Here is a 20,584-nt window from a genome sequence, read left to right on the forward strand (position 1 = left end):
ACAAACTGGTTGTAGAAATTCCTCACGATAGAGACATATCTTTACTACTTCAGGGAAGTTCATTCCCATTAAGCTTTCCTATTTAAAGGTTTATCAGGTCGCAGAGCTCATATCTGCAGTACCCCTTAACGAATATTTCAAGTAAGTTGTAGCAAGGAACGACATTTTCCTGGGAAAAGAACTGTATGCCCAAAATAAGTTGGTTGAGGTGAGGGATTTTTAGTTAAAAGATACTGTCAAATGTAAATCCCCACTGACAATGCATGCTGCTTATTTTTTAGGAAAACATTGTCCTGCTCTGTATGGGATTGCATTTAAACTATATTTCAAAATACAAATATGAGTTGCATGAGCAGAGTTGGGCTACAAGTGCAGTCTTCAAATTGGGGGCAGCTGCTCATGGAGTTCAGATTTCAGCTTGGTTGGCTGGTTTTTATTGATGAAGGAAAAGAAATTCAGGAAAAGTATAGTAATTTACATATTTTATATAAAATAAAGCTATTTGTTATCATGTAACTCAGTTATGAGTTATATATGAGAAGGCATAGTGATGTTTATACTAAAAACATAGACAAACAGGAAAAATCTATGGGTCAAGGAGATATAAAATGAAAAATTTCTGCTGTAGAACCTTATCAAAGGCCTTCAAGCCTGCAAATAAATAACACTCCACATCTGTCCCTTCCAACAGATTCGTCCTTTGCTCACACCAGGAACTTCTTAAATTTCAGGACAGGCAAGGAGGAGGAAAGCAAAACATCTGTGGAGAGAAAAGTCAACAAATTTCAAGAGCCAAAGTGCCATTTGTTCTAAAATCATAGAGGTCAGGTTAAGGAATCCTCTGTGCCGGATTGCAAGTACCAGTTGGGAGCCAAGTACAAAGGAAAGGGAAAGAGGGAGCATCTGTGCAACATAAAATCCTGCCAGTTTACAGCTTTATAATCAGTTTAACCATTTCTTCAGATTACAGCAAGATGAAGAGTACTATCTCACACCCATGTGATGGTAAGTGCCAGTTTATTGTTACATGCATTTATCCTCATCAGAATATTCCACAAGAAGTAGAGAATGTATATTGAGATCCAGCTCTGGACTTTATCATCTGACTCAATTATCATCGTTTAAATAAACATCTCTATCCAACCTGTAACTGAAATATATACATTCAGTTTACATTGAATTAGTCTGCAGGACTACATCACCGTTGCTCAGTGTCCATTATAATCATTCCCTAAGAAAACTGACTCTTCTCAAATTTCATTTGAGTATGTACGTACCTTCTTGGAGAAAAGGATTACTGTGTTTTCTGTCATTCCCTTTTCCACAGTTCACTGCTGGTATTACAGAGTTCCAGGCAATCAGAATGCTCCCTGGTTCAAGACATAGCTCTAGAAGTATAAGTCTTTCCTAACCCAGGTTTCTAATGAGCTTTGAATGATTATGCCATTAGATGAGAATCTCAGCTTCTTAAGCAAGTGTGACTCCACCGCACATTTACACCAAGCGAGCACATCAGGCATTATAAGATTAGAAATTTCGTAGTCTTTGACAAACTAATCCGATGAGAAAATGGAATGCCGTGGTACACGTAAGATCTTGAATGAGTCAAGAAATATGCTCAAGAATAAAACATTTTAGGACACTGCATTTTCGTGCATGTTTATACGGTCCCTGAAAACCATCTGCACAATCTGAAACTCAGAGTGCTACTATATCATATGTGCTTAACATAGTAGCATTGCAAATTAAAATAGCACAGGAGGCTTTTATATTGTAAGATAATTAACTTGCTACTGCTCCAACTTCACTTGAAAGAAAGACAGAGATGGCAAAAACATTAAGAAGGATAATTTCTAAATATCTTACACTAGTTTGTTCTGCTAATCAAAATTTACTCCAAAATTAAGCCAAAAAAAAGTTTGCTGTGTAAGACAAGAAAAAAGTTATCTGTAAATACCCAGAAAATACTCAGGCTACAGGGAGCTTCTTAAAATCTCACCAAGTTTCATGAATTAGAATTGCCTTAAGGACCAAGTGTTTCAGTTGCAAAGGAATGGAAAATTCTAATATGTAGGATGATGTAGCACAAAATGAACATGTTCATTTAGCCATCTGTGGATAACAACCTATGGATAAAAACATTGCCTTTGGCAAAAACAGAGGTTTGGGAGAATTCAAATTGGAGAAAGCCCAAATATACAGAGTCTGAATGGAAACCTTCTGCTATCCTGCACCTAAGTAAACTCCAAGTGAACACCAAATATGTTTTTTCAGCTTTTGTCTGTGTTGCTGTGCTTAAGGCAGAGCTATTGTGTTAATGGCAGGTTCCCTTCAGGCCCCTCAGGAGCATGAAGTCACCTCATGACCCCAGAGGGCAGCAGGGGCACTCAGCTGTCAGCAGTGCCATGCTTTTCCTCATCCATAGCATTTAATAACTTGCACATCCCACCTTACCACTCATCCCACTCTTCATGATCCTTTCTTCTCGATGCTTATTGGGGCATTTCTACACTATGAACACCGTTGATGCAGTATCTGCTAGAAATGGGGTAGGGAATTTGGAATAGTAACCAGAAGGAGGTACACTGGTATAAGCAGTCAATAATCCCACCCAGAACTGCATTTAATGGATAAATAAGACTTTTATCAGTAGCTGTACTGTACAGTAAAGGGTCTCTAATTATTAGCTGTTTTTTATTGGGCTTTTTTGCACACACTTGTTATCCATTCTGCATCTCTGCCTCATTATCTCATAAGTACCACCCGAGTGTTCTGAAAAAGCATTCTGGAAATAATTATCACTTGTAATCAGAGGAAAAAAACAATAGTTAACTGCCTGTCTGCCTCTAATAAACATTCAGCCACTACTAAAAGCTGGTTTAGATAACTCTTCAGTTGTTCCCCAGAACCCTTCAAGTGCTTTTCACCCTCCCCCAGCGAAGTACATCCAGAGTACTGGACTCAGTAATAAATCTGAGCTGTGACAGACTAAAGAGAGCAGTGAATTCAAAGCAAAAGGCCCTTCACAGCACACCCTGCCCACAACTTCCTCTCAACAGAGACAGCACCTCTACAGCTTGACAGTCTGGAAGTACAGCCCAAGGAAAGAGGTGTAGACCAGGGCAGCTCCCAAGTCCCTCCTGGTGTTCCTCAGCTGATAGCCTGATGCTCCACATTAGCAGCAAAAGTTTTTGCCCTTTCTATTCCTGAAAGTGACTTCAAGCTGCAAGTTGAAATTTATATTACAATAATTTGGCTCTGAGATAAGGCTTCCATAAGGATTAAAGGAAATCTGCTGTTTTGCAGGAACCTGGGAAACAGCTGCTCCAGGAGACTGCCAGAGCTGTCACGGGGCAGGGGAAAGGCATAAGTGGATTGAATCTCTTTAGCCTGGCCAGAAAAAGCACAACATCGGCTTTCCCCAGGCGCAAGATCCCTCAAGGGCTTCTCTGCTTTGTGGTATGGGTTTCACTGGCCTCAGGAGTTGCCCAGACTTAAGTGCTGGCTTTGGAGAGAAGCAGGCACTCCAGGACAGTCTGGATGCAAAAAGTGGGGAGTGAAAAAAAGAAAACAGAAAACTGTAAATTCCTACCCTGCTCTCAAAACAATAATTCCCATAACAGGGTTTTTAATGCCCAGGCTATCACACATGCCTCGTACATACCCACATCTTCATGCACCTCCACATCCCTCACGCTGACAGCACCTAGGTATAGTGGTACCCTTCCCTCCAGGATTTCAAGGGGCTGTGAACACCCAGTCATCCCCACCTATTACCAGCCATAATCCAGCCTGGTGCTGAAGGCAGTGGGTCCAGCTGCCTCCTGCCCGGCTGCTGGGGGGGAAGGCACCAGGGGCTGCAGCAAAGAGGCTGAAAGCTCTGCCAAGGAGACATGGGCAGGAGTTAGGAGAGCACAGAAGCACCATCACTGACTGTTCTTGCACAGGGGGTGTGCAGGATCCTTCCCCAATCTCAGTAAGAAAGGCACAATACCAAACAGTGAAATAAAAGTGTTTTAGTAATAAGATACTAATAAGAAGAGGAATATAGGTAGAGTCTTAGATTGCTTCATCCTGGGCACCCTGCTTTCATACAGCATTGAATAGACCTGATGCAACCAGCACAGTTGCCCCAGATCCCATGTTTTGAAATTAAATATGGAACTATCTTGTTATATTGTGGTAAATATATCACATGCCTGGACCGTGCCTAGACACCTGAATATGAAGACACTTCTTGTAACTCTTGTCTCCTCATAGCTACCAAGCAGGAAATCATGCCTGCAAAGGGTGGCATGGTTTGGAAACAGGTTAATAGAGCTGCATTGGTTCCAAATCGCAAAATAAGGGTGAAGTTTTTCTGTTGATTGATTTCTGCTGTTTTCCTGCTAGAACTGACTCATTGGCATCAGTGGTATCGAAGGCAAGACAGCATGTTTTCTGTGAACAGCTCACAGGCTGGAAATTGTGATTACTGTCCAACAGGAACGATTGGATGGTATACTGTATCATGGCAAATATATTCCTCCCCAAAAATCACAGTGAATTCACATTAATTTTTCTTTTGTTGAAAAAAAATGGAACCCATAGGCAATAGAGAATACAATACCATCACAGCAGGTAATCAGCAACAACCCTTCCATAATGCCGTTCCCACTCTGGGCATGGGGCTTTTCCTTACATTTTGATAAAACTGTTTGCAAGAGCTTGAAGGCTCCAGTGACCCATGCAGGCAAAGGAACAGCCACAGTTAAGTTCTTCAGAGGCATCTATAACATGAAGAACAAGCGTTAACAGCAGCAAAAATCTCACTGATCGTCTCCAAAACTGATCTTGGAGTTGTGGGAAGGACCTGGGGGACTTGACAGATCCCAACCCACCACTTTCAAATTTGTATTAGGAAGAGAAGAGAATATAACTTGGCCCTCACAGAGACACGCAAGCGGAATGGCATTTAACCTGTGCTCCTAACATCTCAGATAGTTGAATGGATAGATGAATGGATAGAGAATTTGTAAAATATTTTAGCTCATACTTTTAAACCACAATTAATTTGTGAGAGTTGAATAAAGTTTGTGACTAATTTTTGCTTCCTTATTATTTTGCAAAAAATATTAAATAGGAGTTAATCAGTTAATCATACCTTCTGATCTTTTCTTCAGTGAATTTGCATTTCTTCTCAAGTGTGGTCGAGTGTGCAGTTGGGAAAAGATCTGTAGGACATCAGTGTTGTTCCGGTGGTTGAGCTTTTAACAGCAAGAGCTGAGATTTTGCTGCCCAGACACATACACCTGCCTATGCAAAATCTATGTTAAAAGAAAGCACCTTGATGTGAGATTAGCAAGGTTTCATCACTCTTTTTTGGCAGAGATAAAGCAAGAAACAGAACTTCAAGAAAGCAGAAGTTGAAAGCCTTAAATATGTGACCTCAGTCCAACTTGTGGAACAATGAACATCTCCAATTGTCTTCTGTAGCTTTTAAAATGAAGTCATTTACTTCTACACCTAAACATGAATTTGATGTCAGCTTTAAGCTTCTGTTATAGAAATTTGCCATAGAATTTAATTCAAGAGGCAATTTAACTTTATTAATGTGGGAGGAAATATGCGCATAATGCAAGGTGTTTTTTAATCCTAACTGCCATTCCTGATATTGCAAGAAAGTGCCTTACATCTATCTGGGAAGCCATCATTAGCAAACTAAATAATTAATCACTTCCAATTTTCAACAAATTAGCCCTGCCTAAGATGGCAACCAAAAGCCATTTAAAAAATAATAATCCAGATACTATGTCATGTTCCTAATTTGAGGAAGAGTAGGAGTGTCTTAATGTGAGTTCAGGGAACATCATTTCAAAACCAGCACTAACTCTTCCTGCCTATAAAAGCAGGTGGGTACCCTTACATGTATTTCAACTGAATTTTCACAATTGGATAAAAAAAGATAATGTAGTCTGGAAATCTCTGTGTTTCACCTTTCTAATGCTATTTAGAGAGATCCTCTGCAACTCAAACATTACCATTAATAGATAGAATGGAAACAGTTAATGCTTACATTTTATCTTTAAAATCAACTCTGCATTATGTGAAGTGTATGATTTTTGGATTAAATATGCTTACATTGAATTAACTTCAGGTAGTTATGGAATTAGTCTTTAAGCTATGTTGAAAGAATAGCCTGACTTGAAAAACAGAGGAAATAAGATGCCCTATTAATTCATAAATAAATAAATATGGGCTAAAGGAAAAGTTTATGGGGCTATCTTATTTTAATTACTGCCAAGTTAAATTGCACTGACTAGAACATATTTTCTGATTCCCTTTCTACTTACATAGCTATCTACAGTGCAAAGTCAGTGTTAAATGCTACCGAGTCTGACAGTAGCATTTGCTGTGTCTTTTGTGCTGTATAAACAAATGCTCATCAGTGAAGAAGCAGTCTAGCATTTTTTAATATCTAGCGAGGTATCAGCTCCACTTTAAAAAGAATTATAATTAAAAATTCATGAGATAGTGGAAATATTTAGAATCCGAATTGCATAGCAAGAAGAGACAACTATGTCTATGTAAATATTCTACACATGATGGATGGATTGTCAGGCTGTATTTACTAAGGTAGTGTTTCTGTGTAAACTCTGATGCTAATTAGAGGTTTGTTTTGCAGAAGGAGAGGCAAAGCCAATCAGTTTGAGGAGGGGAGAGCTTAGGAGGTGAGCTCTTTAGCTCGTCTTTGACTTCAATCAAGAAATGTCTGTGTTTAAACAAATGAAAACATTATCAAGCTTTAGTCAATGGTTATCTGCAGAGACACTGCAGCGCTGTATTTACCATTCCTGTATTCCTCCCTGCACATTTCTGATCATCTGCAGGGAGCAGACAGAGACGCCGTCCTGCGAGTGGCAATTAAAATTCTTCCCCATCTTCAAAAGCTCTCTTCTCCTTCCCCTTCCCCTTCCCCTTCCATTATCGTGCAGCCCGAGATGACCCCGACGCAGGTACTCCCAGGAATGCACACACACCCCCGGGTAAGAGGCACCGTCAGCCTGAAGATAAGGTTTGTATCTCATCTTCAGCTGCCCACAAAACCAGCGCTTTCTTGCTTTTTCAGGCTTGCTCATTTGTAAAAGTAGGGGGAAAAAACCCACCCTGACTGGTATCTTGTGCACAATACAACCAAGCAAACATTATTTTTTTTTACTTCAAGTGTTCTTTTATAAATACTAGCAAGGAACAGGAAAAATAGCTATTATTGGTGTAGGATTTTTGCTAAAATATCAGGAACTACAAAAGATTGAAAGTTGCCTTGTCGAAGAGTGGCTGAAAACAAGCCAATTATAAAATAAACAAGTCCGCACATAGAGTTTACACAGTGATTTTTTAGTGAATACTTTATATTATAACATTTCCAAAGTACTCTATAAACTCTGTAAGCTGATGACACAAACAATACAAGATTCAATTGATTGACATGACGTTGAAGCCACAAACACAAGATGCTACAGGAAAAAAAAAAAACAACTTTAAATCCCAAACCAAATCATTGACATGTAGGTTTGTAGGTTAAGGATTTCCTAATAAGATTTTTTTTTAGCACCAGTTCGGTTTTCAGATGCTGCTAAGTTATTTGTGATGAGGCTGTACCTTGGTGGATTGTGTTCTTATGGGCTACTTTATTTGGTTTTCATTCAAATTTTTAATACTAATACAAATACTGTGTTTGTTTTAAGAGTAGAGAAGTACTTAAAGCATATCAAAGACAAAATGCTTGCAATAAGTTAATTGTTTAAAACAAGAAATATGAACTGCACTTACCTAACTTAATGGAATTTCACTCTCAAGACCTATATTATGTTTCATTCAAATCTGAAAAATCTTACTACGGACAGAAATGTTCAGGAAGCTCCAAGTTTTACTGATTTCATCCTGCAGTCATTTAAAACAGCCACGGGATGGCACTGTGAAACTGCAAGTCGAAGCCTTTAACTCCTTTCCTCCTAACACGCACGTCAGCTGCGCTAATGAAATCAGTGCAACCTGTATTCGCAAAGCAGAGCCCACCAGCTGCCTCTTTGCTGGTAACTTTTCACACTTTTCACACCTTTCACAAGGCAAATCTGAAACCTCAGGTTCACTTCTCCTGAGACCCTACAGCTGGCTGCTGCAGACCACGGCTTCGTGCTGACGGTCCCTGGCGGGCGGCTGCCCAGCTCTGGGTGCTTCAGGCAGACAAAACAGTCACTCTGATGGAAAAAATGATGAGGCAGGCTGTCTGCAGGGGAGTTTGCCTGCTCTTGACCAGTTTAGCATTAGCTTATTTCATAAAGCATGAGTTTTACCCGTTTATTTTTCACCTGCCTTATGTCACTTATTGGCTGCATCACCGTCCTCATCACGTATATAGTGCCTGAAAATTGACAGTATCAGGCATATTTCACACACTGTTCCCCTGACAGCGTTTCTGTCAGAAGCAGAGTCCAGAGAAGGTTGCAGAAGGGTGGGTGGGAGAGGGAGGCAGGTGGGTGCGGGAGCTCATGCACAAGGTTGAATGAGAGTACAGTGGGTGCTTCTTGGCTATAGCATTTCACTACATTTAAGGACATAATATCTATCTTTCACTTCATCTAAATGCCACATTAGCCTCATCTCTTTGAAAAACAAAGAAAAACAACTTTAGTGGAGCTTTTTAGTCCCTCAAAATTTCTGATGTTGAATTCTTCCTGGTGCCATACTGAACTATAGCTTATTAGCATTTAACAAGCAGGATGTCTTCGAAGTTCATGGGTTTAATTGCTTTGCCAAGGTAACGGGTTTTACTTTTATATATTTTGTGTAATGTTGTGTAATACTGACAAAATAATAAATTCCACATCCCTTCCTGAAGCAAATCTCTCATTAAAGTCAGTTTGAACTTTACCACAGAAAAAAAAAAAAAAAAAAAAAAAAGAAAAAAAAGTGAATGACTAAGCCTGGAATTTGGAATGACCACGTGCCAGACTTTGCAGCAGTGACTGCAGTGAAGCCAACAAAAGCCAAAGAATTTTGCTTGAGATCAAATCTTTTGCTGGCAGTAAATAATTAATAGGCAATTGTTACTAAAAAAGACTATCTAGGGAAGCTAATAGCTGTTCAGTTTAAATTCAAATGTCTTTTTTTTTTTTCTCTAATACATATTTTAAAACACCTGTCTTTAAAATAAAGTTCATTTTCATGCCCATGTGAATTGGCTATGCGTTATGAAAGAGCTTTTCCAAGAATGTCTGAAACATAACAGCTATCATGACAATTTTCAATAAATCTTTCCTGGCTGGGATTCTCAAAGGAAGAGAAACTAAATGATGATTGAATTATCCTTTTATCTCTAAAAGTGATCTTTCTGAATCAGGACTGAGGCACTGCGAGGAAATGGGTTTGGAGCATTTATATTTCTGCTATCATGATTCCCCCTGTTCTCTGAAAGGCCAACGCCCCAAATTTCTACTTTATGGATGAGATTTCAGAGGGCAGAGGTAGAAAATAGCCAGTGATTCGATGAGGGGGTTAGCGTACAGGGTAGTGGTAGCCATACACCAGCTAAACTCCTCTTGCAGAAATGCTGGAGATGCAGAAATGCACCTGTTTTAAAACCAAAGTGGAATTGACCAGTGTGACATGGATACAGGGCAGGTAAACTGGGAGTTGCACGGCTAAAGCAGAATTAACGCCTCCGAAATAAAGGCTCCGGATCACAACAAGTATCCAACGGCTCTGCTTCCAGCTACCAGGTTCCCAACCACGTCTATGTGACCGGGCAGAGCATGTCTGCGCTACTTGCTCTCTCTCTGCTTTGCCTTCTTCACCTGCAGAGGCAGAGGAGGAAGAGGCAGCTGTAATCAGGACATGATCTGAAGGCAGGCCAGACGCTGCCTGTGAAGCTGAATGCCTCTCTCTGGCCAGAGTGCACCCACTCAACACCTTTCATTTGCAAAGAGCTGAACATTTTATTTCTGTGTTTCCAAATGGCATTGCCTGTTTTACAAACAGGAAAGTACATACATGCTATGGCTTTTTAGTTTCTCCCAAAAAAGGCCATGCTTCTCAGTCAGTCCCAGTCCCTCTGGAAGAGCAAGGAACGCAGTCAGAGCCAGTGGTGGGCAACGCCCTAAGCCACTAAGTGATGCTAAAGATCCCAGTTTTAACACCTCTCTGAATAAAAGATATTCTCACAAAATGTCAGAGCATTATAACTGGCTTCAAGTCTTATTTTTTCCAATCTGAATGCAAGCTGAATTTGAATATTACCTGGAGACACACATCATTGACATATTTTAATCACATAATCATTTGAGGCAATCAATAAAATCACAACTACTGAACTGTACATATGTTTTGGTATATTTAAATGCCTATTCTTACATAAATGATGAAATATTTCAATGGCCCCTTTATGCTCTACCGGGACACTCAGTAGTTCAGAGAGGAGAAATCTCACAAACAAATCTTGCAGCAGCAAACTGCACAAAGCCTGGTTTCTGCACACCGGTGTCATCTGCATGTTCCTTAAAAGTCTTTGAATTAATATGTTAAATATTTATACTGTGACTCCTTTTCCTAGCTTTTGTCAGGAACTAATGGGCTTTCAGTTAATAAATTATATCACATACATTTAATAACTTCAGCAATGTGTGCAAATCTCTGTTCAATGAAGCTGTAGAGACTCACACATTTCTGTTTTAACTGCCACAACAATGGAACAAATTCAGTGGATGTAGTACAGTTATTTGCCACTAAAATGTCAACAGAGAGTTTAAATGAAATTAAATTAGCTGTTCAGGTATAGTTTTCTATTAATCAGTACACAGAGCTCTTTCTAAATGTTGGAAGTATGGAAGGGATGCAACGGGGTGATTGTAAGAGTCTTTAAGAAGGCTCCCCCATTTTTGGCTTTGAGATGGATGTGAATGTTTAAGATGCAAAGCCAGAGGGCCACATTGCAGCTGAGAATTAACACGTGTGACTTCCAAAATAAACAACGTTGACTGACATTGATTCTGAATTTGGCCTGTTGTTTAGAAAATGGTTTTGGCTGGTTAAGGCCCCAGAATACAAAATACCTTCACACAGTCACAGGTGTTCTCAAATTATCTGAACGTAATGGATTGCATGAAAATGTTATTTAATTCTAGAACATAAAAATCTTTGTAATTGTGCTGGAAATACACAGTGTGGCTCTATACCTGGTGAAAACAGTGGCCACCTACAAAGAGATATAACCAGAGGTCGTAGTAATACTTAGCACTATGTTGATTTTTTAAAAAAGCTTTTTTTCATTATATCACTGTATCACATGTATTCCTCAGGTCTGAAACAAAGCTCATCTGTCAGCACTTGTGTTGGAAGTCCCCAGATTGCCTAAATGCCTCAGGAAGTCTTCGTCAGGGGCCACTCTGGAGCTGGAGCTCTGCCATGGCAAATGTGGTGCTGCCAAAGCTTATGCCTCAGCTGAGCTGTGCACTGGAAATTATGGTCATGGGTGGCTTGAGAAGGACTCCCCATGGAGCACATCAGGAGGAGGCTGGGGATTGTCTTGCCTAATTCTATTTCCTTTTTTTTTTTTTTAAAGAGCTGTAATAGTAAAAATTTATACTTCCTGCAAGCTGTACACATAGTAGTGGAAGAAATATAGACCTGCTCACATCAGAGAGTAAGAGAATATGACCTCCCTTCAGAAGCTACTTAGGAAGAAACTGCCTCCTCTCTGTTGGACTGTCAAATGCCATTGGTTCTTTCCCATGGTAAAAACACAGAGGGAATCCACGAGACTTTCCTAATGAGAGAAAAGTGGGAAAAAAGTTTCCCTGGCTGTAGAAAGAGAGAGAAGCTGTTAGTCTATCACAGCTGATACTCTCACAAATCAGTGGTGCAGAGCTGTGCCTATTACACAGCAACAGAATCTCATACAAAATTAGTTACCGTTTTTTGCAGCAGATGTTATATGCTGCACATAGGCAACTCAAATAACAGTCCCTCTTCCAATGCTTTTCAGTGATTGCCTGGATAGTTCAATAAGTTATCCGGACATGGCTTCTGCAAGGACATGTTATGGTTGTATACCGCTGCTAATGGAGAATTCCCCTTAATTTATGACTTCTACCTTTACAACACTTTTTTTTTTATTCAAAGCATTTATTTGAAAACTAATAAAGCATGTAAGCATTATAGTAATAGATAAGATTTGTTTATGAGATTTACTGAGGAGAGTTTGGGCTGACACAAATAACATCTCTAACTAGTCGATTATTGTCCTTCCCAGAAGATTGATCCAGGAGAACATCAGCAATTATCAATATTAAAAGACAACATGCCATGTCCAGTGCTTTCCGTTTTACCCATGTCCATACTTGTACACATCGTTTTGCTAATTAGAAACAACAAAAAAAATCCGTTTGGTATCTGGATCTTTCTCTATGAGACCTGTCTGATGCTCAGTCCCTTCGTCCTGACTTCAGCAGCAAGGTAGCAGCAGGTGCCTTGGAGGAAGGCAAACTTACATCAGATTGGCAGGTCCTTAGACTGTACTCCTGTTTAGTTTCCTAGTCCTCAGCAGCTGCAGCCTGGCTCAGTCCCTGGGGCCTGAGATGTTTTCTACAGCCTTTGATAATGCTGGCAGGTGAAATCCTTCCCAAAAATCTACATAATTCCTAAGTCTGTGTGTTGCTCTATCCAAATTTGTGGCCTCCTTTTTGCTGTGCCTACCTGTGTGCTTCTTTCCTCCTGTGCTTCTTACAGGGTTAGCAATTTACAACAGCTTTGAGCAGCACAGATCAACTCCCTCCCTGTTTAAATGCTGATTCAGAGTAATTATTGCTCTTGGGTGAGTGCAATTTGCAGGATAATCATGCAGCTTTCTGTTGCTTACATTCACCTTTTCCCTCTTGTTTAGGAGGCAGCCTTGTTCAGCACAAACATTCGTATAACTCATATATGAGAGGGCATATCCTTGACTTATCATCATCTGTGATTTTTTTCACTTGACAGGTTGAAAAATGCGTACACCTATTTTCTCTGATGGTTCCCTTATCACCGTGGGCCTTCCTGAGGCTAAGTCTGCTCAACCATTCAATTTTGATTCTGGAAGCAATGTTAAGGCCATTAGCTGTGTCCACATAAGGATGCTGTTATAAAACTTGACATGCTTATTAATCATAAATTCAGTAGACATTCTGCTTCGACCTTTCTAGGGTCTGCTTATGCTTCATTTATGATGTAAAGTGAGGGTTTGGGGGGAAGATGGTGTATTTTTAGATCAGTATTTATGTCAGGTAGCAGACAGTGTTCGGTATTTCCATATCAGCTTCCACCCAAGGAAGAGAATTTAGCTCTTTTCCACTTGTATTGCACATAGTTTGCTCCAGTGTGCGACAGTGAAAAAGTGCAGTTAGAGAAGTTCAAGAACGGGTGGCTGCAGACAAATGTTCACTCTGCCCTATCAGTGGGGGAATATCACTGTTTCTTTGTCACCATATATTACTTAATATTACTCCAGCATCATGACACCATCAGCTGAGGGGTAGGTAAAAACAGCATATTAAGAAATATTTTTCTTGCTGCTCCATTCCACCAGTGACTTTTAAAGTGAAGCTGCCAAAATGTATATTCCTGAAATGTTACCTGTCTAAACCCATAGAGCACTGGTGGTTTCCAGGCTGCTAGTTAAGTACACCTCAGGAAGATTGTGCATATATATTCATTTTTGGATTGCCAGACTGACTCAAGATACTTGTAACACATTGGGCGTTCAACCTGGATTCATGAAATGGCTTAGCAAAGTTCATTAGCCTTGGAAAACTTGAATTCATTTTCATGGATGAGGGAGAGAAACAGACTGCAACCCTCTGCTAGCATCTGCCCACACATTGCTCTGAGCCCACCAGCCCAGGTTATGCCTGCATCCAGCCCTGGCTACAGATAAGATTTCTTATCATGTGGAAAACAACTGGCTGCAACTCCATTATAATTGTATTTTCCTCTGATTGCCTACATTTGTTCAAATCCAATAAACTAAAAGTGAAATGCAGTGAGGCAGAAAACGTGTAGATCACCACCAAAGATAATGTGAATGCAGTGGCCTGTGAACCGAGGCTCCTGAATTTTGCACATGTAGGGGAGTTGGAGACAGCAGGAGAGGAGGTCAGATTTAAGACCACAACATGGGAAGAGACAGTATGGGTCACCAGGTCTAGTCTCCAGATCTCACGGGCAACCATATCATAGAATGCCTTTCATCAGTTTATTGAGCTCTGTGTGTAGTAAATTTTCATGACAAATGCACAGGCTGCCACTGTTGTTTCAAATCCTCTGCAAATATTGCTTGTCATCTTCCCCAGTCCAGAAAGATAAAATTAAAAATAAAATACTCCAACCCCTTGCCCCGCTCACTCCAAACACAACCTCCTGTTTTAATTTCAGTCTAAAATTTCGGTACTGCCATTTGCATTCCTTTTGAGCTATGCAGCATTTTCCACCTTTTTGAAAAAAACTTGCCTTGTTGTTAGCTGGCCTGGCCACACATCAGAGCATCAGTGCTCACCTTCTGCCTACCTCCATGGCTGCCGAATGTGCTGTCCTTTCACGTCAGGTGGAATCATTAATTGCATTATCCTGTCTTCCCACTGTCCAATAAGTGCTGAAACCCCATGGCTGAACACCACAATTAATCTCTTGTGATGTTCAGGTACAGAACAGATTCATGTTTGATTCTCTCTATTGGGAAGTTTCTCATTAGAGGTTGTAAAATAAGAAAGATGATGATTATGGGTGGTCCTTTCTTCTCCTTTCTTTTTTCTTTTGCCTATACTTGAGCTTGAAAATCTTATTTTCCCTTTGATTTGCTCTATTTTATTACTTTTGAGGTAACTTTTTTATGCAAGTTGCTTTTCATGTACTTTTTTCACCTACTGGGCTATATCTTCTGGCTCCGGGCTGTGCTCTGTGTGATGCCCATAACTCCCCTTAACTGCAACTTGACTCAGATCTCACTGGCCTTTGTTTGACCATACAGTGACTCATATTGTTTCATAGGATTTCAAATATTGCTGTCATATTAATAATACCTAGATGCATTGCTTAACTGATTGCTTGAGAAGTTTTATTTGTTCATTTAAGCCCTTTGAAGCTAAGCATGCGATGTGTTTCCTTAAGTTAGAGCTTGGAAATTTAAAAGTCAAGCTATTAATTGTCAGCATTGAGTCTTCAAATGTCTAGAGGGATGTCTGCCCTTTCGTTTGATAATGTCTCTGATAAATCCCAAACTGAGACGCTGCTATGTGTTTTAGGGAGTTTTAATTAGGTTCTGTTTTATCATTTATCAGGCATATGAAAGTAAATGCAGAGTTTCTTCTTATATCAGTAAAATTTGTGTAAGAGTCATGGATCTGGGATTAAGACTCCACAGCAGCTTTGATTGAATTATTTCCTAAGTTCTTTTTTGCAATCATTATTGTAATGGACTCTGGATGGAAATACCTAAACCCTTTCACACTGGGTCACATTGATTTGCAGTGCTGATTTACTAAATTTCATGAGGACTAAGATAAAAAGGGCTTGTGCTTTCAATTGTAGAAGCATGCATTTATTTTAAACACAAAATCAGGCATGAAAAACTGGATCATTTGGTGTTTGATTTTATTTCTAAAATAAGTTTCCAACTTCCCTCTGGCTTTGTCCCTTAAGACTTTATGATATAACAGCATTTTCAACACACTTAAGTGATTAGAATAAAAAAGAAGGTTATTGGCATAGCAGCAATGAAATTTGCAATACATAAGGTTCAGTTGTCTGGTCTTTACTGTGGCATGCAGAACCCCGTGGAGCCAGGACACAGACACATTCACACTAGCAACGCTTGGAGAGAATTACTTATTTTAAAAAGTCTATCAAAATCAGCATATTGGCAGATTGAGCAGGGAGAGTCTGTAAGATTCTTACTAGATAATGTTGAATTAATGGTCTAGCTTAAATCCCATCTGTCTCTAAACTACAGGTACTGCACTTAGGATCCCATGGAAATGCTTCTCTCTGCTCAGGACCTTCAGGGTCATCTCTGCCTTTTGTATCCAGAAGAGAATATGAATTTTCAGATTCCAGAAAAGTAGGTAGCTACAGTGACCCATTAAATGTAAAATACTTAAACAGCCTTTGGAGGAGAGACTGGGAGTTCTGCCAGCAGACCGTAGAGTCATGCTTATTTTTGGACTCACTGTACCCATGGATGTTCAAGAAAACTCTGCTAATTTGAGCAACAGCTTTAGGAGAGGTGGGGATATTCCCCACCAGAGTGACATGTAGCCCCTGGTCACAGGATACTTGAGAGAGCTGGGGGCTCTCTCCCCAGGCAGCTGAGCTGAACCTGCTCCAGGTACTGAAATAAGTCTGGAGGAGTTGTCGTCTGAAAGAAAGACAGAAAGAGAGAAAGGAAAGTATCGATGCATTCTATATGAAGGCCAGCTGAGTGGTCATGTGATGGGTACTTAGATGATCTGACTCCTACTGTAAGACATGCCAAGAAACACCTCTTCTTAAATCAGACTAGATTTAGGCAAGGAGAACTCAGGCTCTCCTACTTTCCAAGAACTGCTGTTTTCTTTCTTATGATGCATTAAATGTAACAAAATGATCTTCAAGAGCTCTGTGAAAAAAAGGACCTGTGGCAGAGGTGATGTGACAGCAGTTATACTAAAAGCTACTTCATCCAGTTTGGAGAATCTGATCCAACTTTTTTTTCAGTTTGATTCAGAAAGCCACAGACCATGAGTATCATTTAGCAAACATTGCTAACAGGCATGTACAGGCTATTTTATGGGTGTTTATGAATGTAGATGTGGCTATTCATAAATGCAGTGATGAATAATAGAACAGCGAATGCTTTCTATACTGTAGTGGTGTCTTCCATATAATGACTTCAACTATGGTTATAAATGGTGTCAAATCTGTCACCACACGGGCCATAAGAGGAGGAGAAGGCTGAGATAGAGAGGCTGTGCACAGATGACTAAATAAAGCAGGAGAGGATCCTCAGTGTACTCCTACCCTAGGGCATGTCCACATGCTAAGCTCTCCTTTCCCTGAAGAGGGGATGGGCAAACACCTAAGGCAAGTGGTTTCTGGCCATGCCCAGGAAAATGACCCTGGGCAAGGGGACAAACCAGTGCCCCAGAGGACACAGGTGATACTGCATTGCAGGTCGCCTCTGTTTAACATAGCCAGACCAGCTGTCTGGCTTGTGTACACACAGGGAGATTATGGCAGAAGTAGGAGCTGACTAACCAGTCATTTATGCATTTTCTGGAATTTCAAAAATTTCTGCAAGTTTGCAGAAAAGAAATAAAATTTCCTGTAATTCCATGTAACATGAGAGTCGCTGCTGGCCCCTAACTACTGGGAGGAATCGAGCCTGTCGTTTCTAGTTTACATAAACACACAAACCTAAATCTTTCTCTTTTTATTCCGCACTATGGATAGTTTGAGCTTGTCTCCTGTCAAGACGTCTGCAGAAAAACTTCGCCAAAGCTCTTGTTAAATAAGCTGCTGCACAGGCAGTCATTCATCTCCAGGTCCAATTCTTCATGGGTCAGGCAATCCAGCAGCTCCACATGGGACCTTAATAAAACATTCCAGGAAAGCTCCAGGGACATACAGGCATTAAAGGCTGTTAACAGCACCATAATTAAAAACAAATTAACAGGAAATCTGAAATTGCCTTAAGAATTGTTCCTGTCTTGTGTCACATCTCATAAATCTCAAATTACCTTTGAAATTTGACTTAGTATTTCAGAATAGCTGCAAGATCAACAAACCACTACAAAGTAGTTAAAAACGTACAAAATTTGCTTCCTTAGCACTAAGACCGGAGGATATCTTTGACAGTCTGTGTGGCACTGACACTTTTAAAACCCTTTATTTACTTCAGAGGAAAGGAACAGCACAAGAGAAGATGGTTCAGTAGCTGCAATTGTATTTGTAGTGAATATATCTCCGGCATGACTGTTGCTTTCTGCTGAACTTGAAACAGTTTAACCCTTTTTAGCCAAAGCATTCTTCCTGTCACAGGAAGGGTTGGTTAGGTAGTTTCTGCATCCTCATTTAGCCAGGTGTTTATTATAATACCTAGATAATGAATGAAAATGAAAATTTCTTCCAAAAGAGTATGGGTTGAACTTCCCAGCATTTTCCAAAAGGCTATGCTTAAAGATTTAAACTATTCCTTGTTATAGTTACACATTTTGTTAATAAAGGTGAGCCAGAGGAACCATATAAAATTTTGACTTGATAGAGAACATGAAATTTGCCACAAAACCAATTATGAACCTTTAGGTATATACTCATGAACCTATATGTATCTATTGTGTGCTTACCAATTCAAAAGATTGGTGAGCATACAATAGATTAGGTTTTGCAGGAAAACGAAATTTAAATTCAGTGTGTCGAGATGGCTACGGTTTCATTAAAAGCCTGATGCTATTGGATATTTCATTAAAAGCTCAAATCCTGTGGAAAAATAATTAGGTGATGATCTCAACTTTTATTTAAAAACAAAGCAATTGTCCAGCCTCCCCGTCTGGCTGCAGAGAAAAGCTTGAAAATGTTTCCCAAGTGTACTCTAGAGATGGCAAACCTGCAGGCAAATAAAAGAGCCCATAGATAAAATACTGCAAAATTCCAGGTCTTTGTGAACTCATCTTACAGTTTTTTTCAGGGCTGACAATCCTGCTTCCTTCAAAAAAAAAAAAAAAGAAAAAATCTAATCATTTGCATTGTCAAAGAACATCATAAAATATAGCTTGTCATTTTTGTCAGTGTACCAGTTCTTTATTATTGCTAATAGTGCAGTTTTTCATATTATATTAGTTAGACTACAAAGTTCTTCAGCAAGTTTTGGGTTATTTTGTTCCCCCCCACACTAACATTTTTGTTTAATCCACGAAGCAATGATCAACCGCACTGTATCATGTAAATCCCACTGAATTGTTTTGGGGCTTTTTTTTCCCCCCTGCCAAACTTGCACGCACAAAATTAATTGGTGCTTTCTGCCAGGCTGTGTCGACACAGGTCAGTGCTTCGCTGGCCCGGCTACCTAAGAGGAGCCCAAGGAAATCAATCTGTGCCCCCAGCACAGCGCGGGGCAGGGCAGGGCGGCAGGCAACTCAGAGAAAAGGGGACTGGAAAGTGTTGGAACAAAACCAGTCCAGGACGCCAACACAAAAGGGACTGGTTTTGTTCAGAGATTTAGTTCCCGAGATGTCCAGATGAGGCCACTGTGGGTTTATTATACCCATTTCAAGAAAGGAATTTAATTTGGTTACCTCAGAGTTTCCCGTCCCCACAACTGCAAGCGTGCTCAATAGCCTGTTTTTCTGTTGGAGAACAAAGAAAAGGAAATGGTTATTTTTTTCTTTTCACGCAGCAGTTACGGTACTTGCGGAGGCAGGAAGGGAACTGGACAATGGAAGCTGCAGATGTGGAATTTCTTTTTTAAATCCCCGCTGCTGCTGCTGCTGCTGCTGCCGGACAGGCAGTGGAGATAGAGCGCTGCAAGAGCGGGAGATGCTGCGAGACTGGAGCAGAGCAAGCGTTTTAGTTTGATGGAGAGCCCCGGGTGAACCTTTCCAACAACAGCTGGACCCAGACCGTACTGGGCTGTATCACAGGCTTCAGTTTCAAATCGGCATCATGATGCAAAGCCAGGGAAGGGTACGGAGCCCTTTGGCTGAGTCACGCTGTTAGGAAATGGGGATTTCTGTGGTGAGAGGCCGGACCTGGCCCTGCCAAGTCCCCGGGCAGTGAACTCTAATGCGTTTTGGAGATGGGGCCGACATCCTCATCCAAAAATATCTGGCCAGCCAGGCGGAGGGGAGACTGTGGCTACGGGGAGACTGTGCTTCCTTTGTGTTTTGTTTTCAGTTGTTACTAAAAGTGACCTCCTGAAGGAGGAGCCCTGAAGGGACGGTGGGAACGTGGGCGCGCGCAAGCCCAGCCGCAGGGAGAGCTGTGGCAGGTTCCTCCTTCCAGTGGTGCCATTAAAAGAAAGGAAATGCACAACTTTGTAAATGTTCTCTAAAAGGCTTTTTTTTTCTTTCCTTCATGTTTGTTGCTGCAGAAGGGAATGCCTGGTTCAAATCCATTTAAGCTGCCTGATAATAAGTGGTTTTTTAACAGCAGCTGGGCAGAGTCTGGGCTTGTGAGAGGCTCTTTTTTTTGCTTCTCTACCTGCTTGGGCTGAAGGGACACATTTTAGCCTTGGGTCCTCCTGTCATGAAATGCCGAATCTGGCCTGAGCTTGGCCTGCTGTTGGGTTTCCTCTCCTCTCACAGAGCGGCTCCTCTGCCGAGGGTTATCTCCCCGTGCTGGGCAGCACGTCTGGATGGTGGTTAACAAGAACAGAGTCAGAGCTTATGGCTGCGATGGGATTTAATATAATGTTTGTTTGTAAGCGGACAAATATTGGCGGAAAGTGCTTGCGAGGGAGGGATCTGTGGCTCTCAGTCAGGCTGCCAACCCGCTCTAACCAAACAACTACGTCTAGCCTCAGCCCTTTCCAGGCTCGTCCAGG

At 40.7% G+C, this 20,584-nt stretch overlaps 1 protein-coding gene across 1 annotated transcript in view; it reads right to left on the bottom strand.

Moving 5' to 3' along the window:
- LAMA1 (laminin subunit alpha 1) overlaps window positions 1–3,764 on the bottom strand; it is a 111,108-nt gene extending 107,344 nt beyond the window's left edge. Inside the window, exon 1 of the mRNA XM_074146799.1 lies at window positions 3,665–3,764. Coding sequence (XP_074002900.1) covers window positions 3,665–3,764 — 100 coding nt within the window. The remainder of the gene's footprint in view (window positions 1–3,664) is intronic.
- Between the last annotated feature and the right edge of the window lie 16,820 nt (window positions 3,765–20,584).

This window comes from Numenius arquata, chromosome 4 (assembly GCF_964106895.1).
Source record: "Numenius arquata chromosome 4, bNumArq3.hap1.1, whole genome shotgun sequence".
Classification (NCBI taxonomy): domain Eukaryota; kingdom Metazoa; phylum Chordata; class Aves; order Charadriiformes; family Scolopacidae; genus Numenius; species Numenius arquata.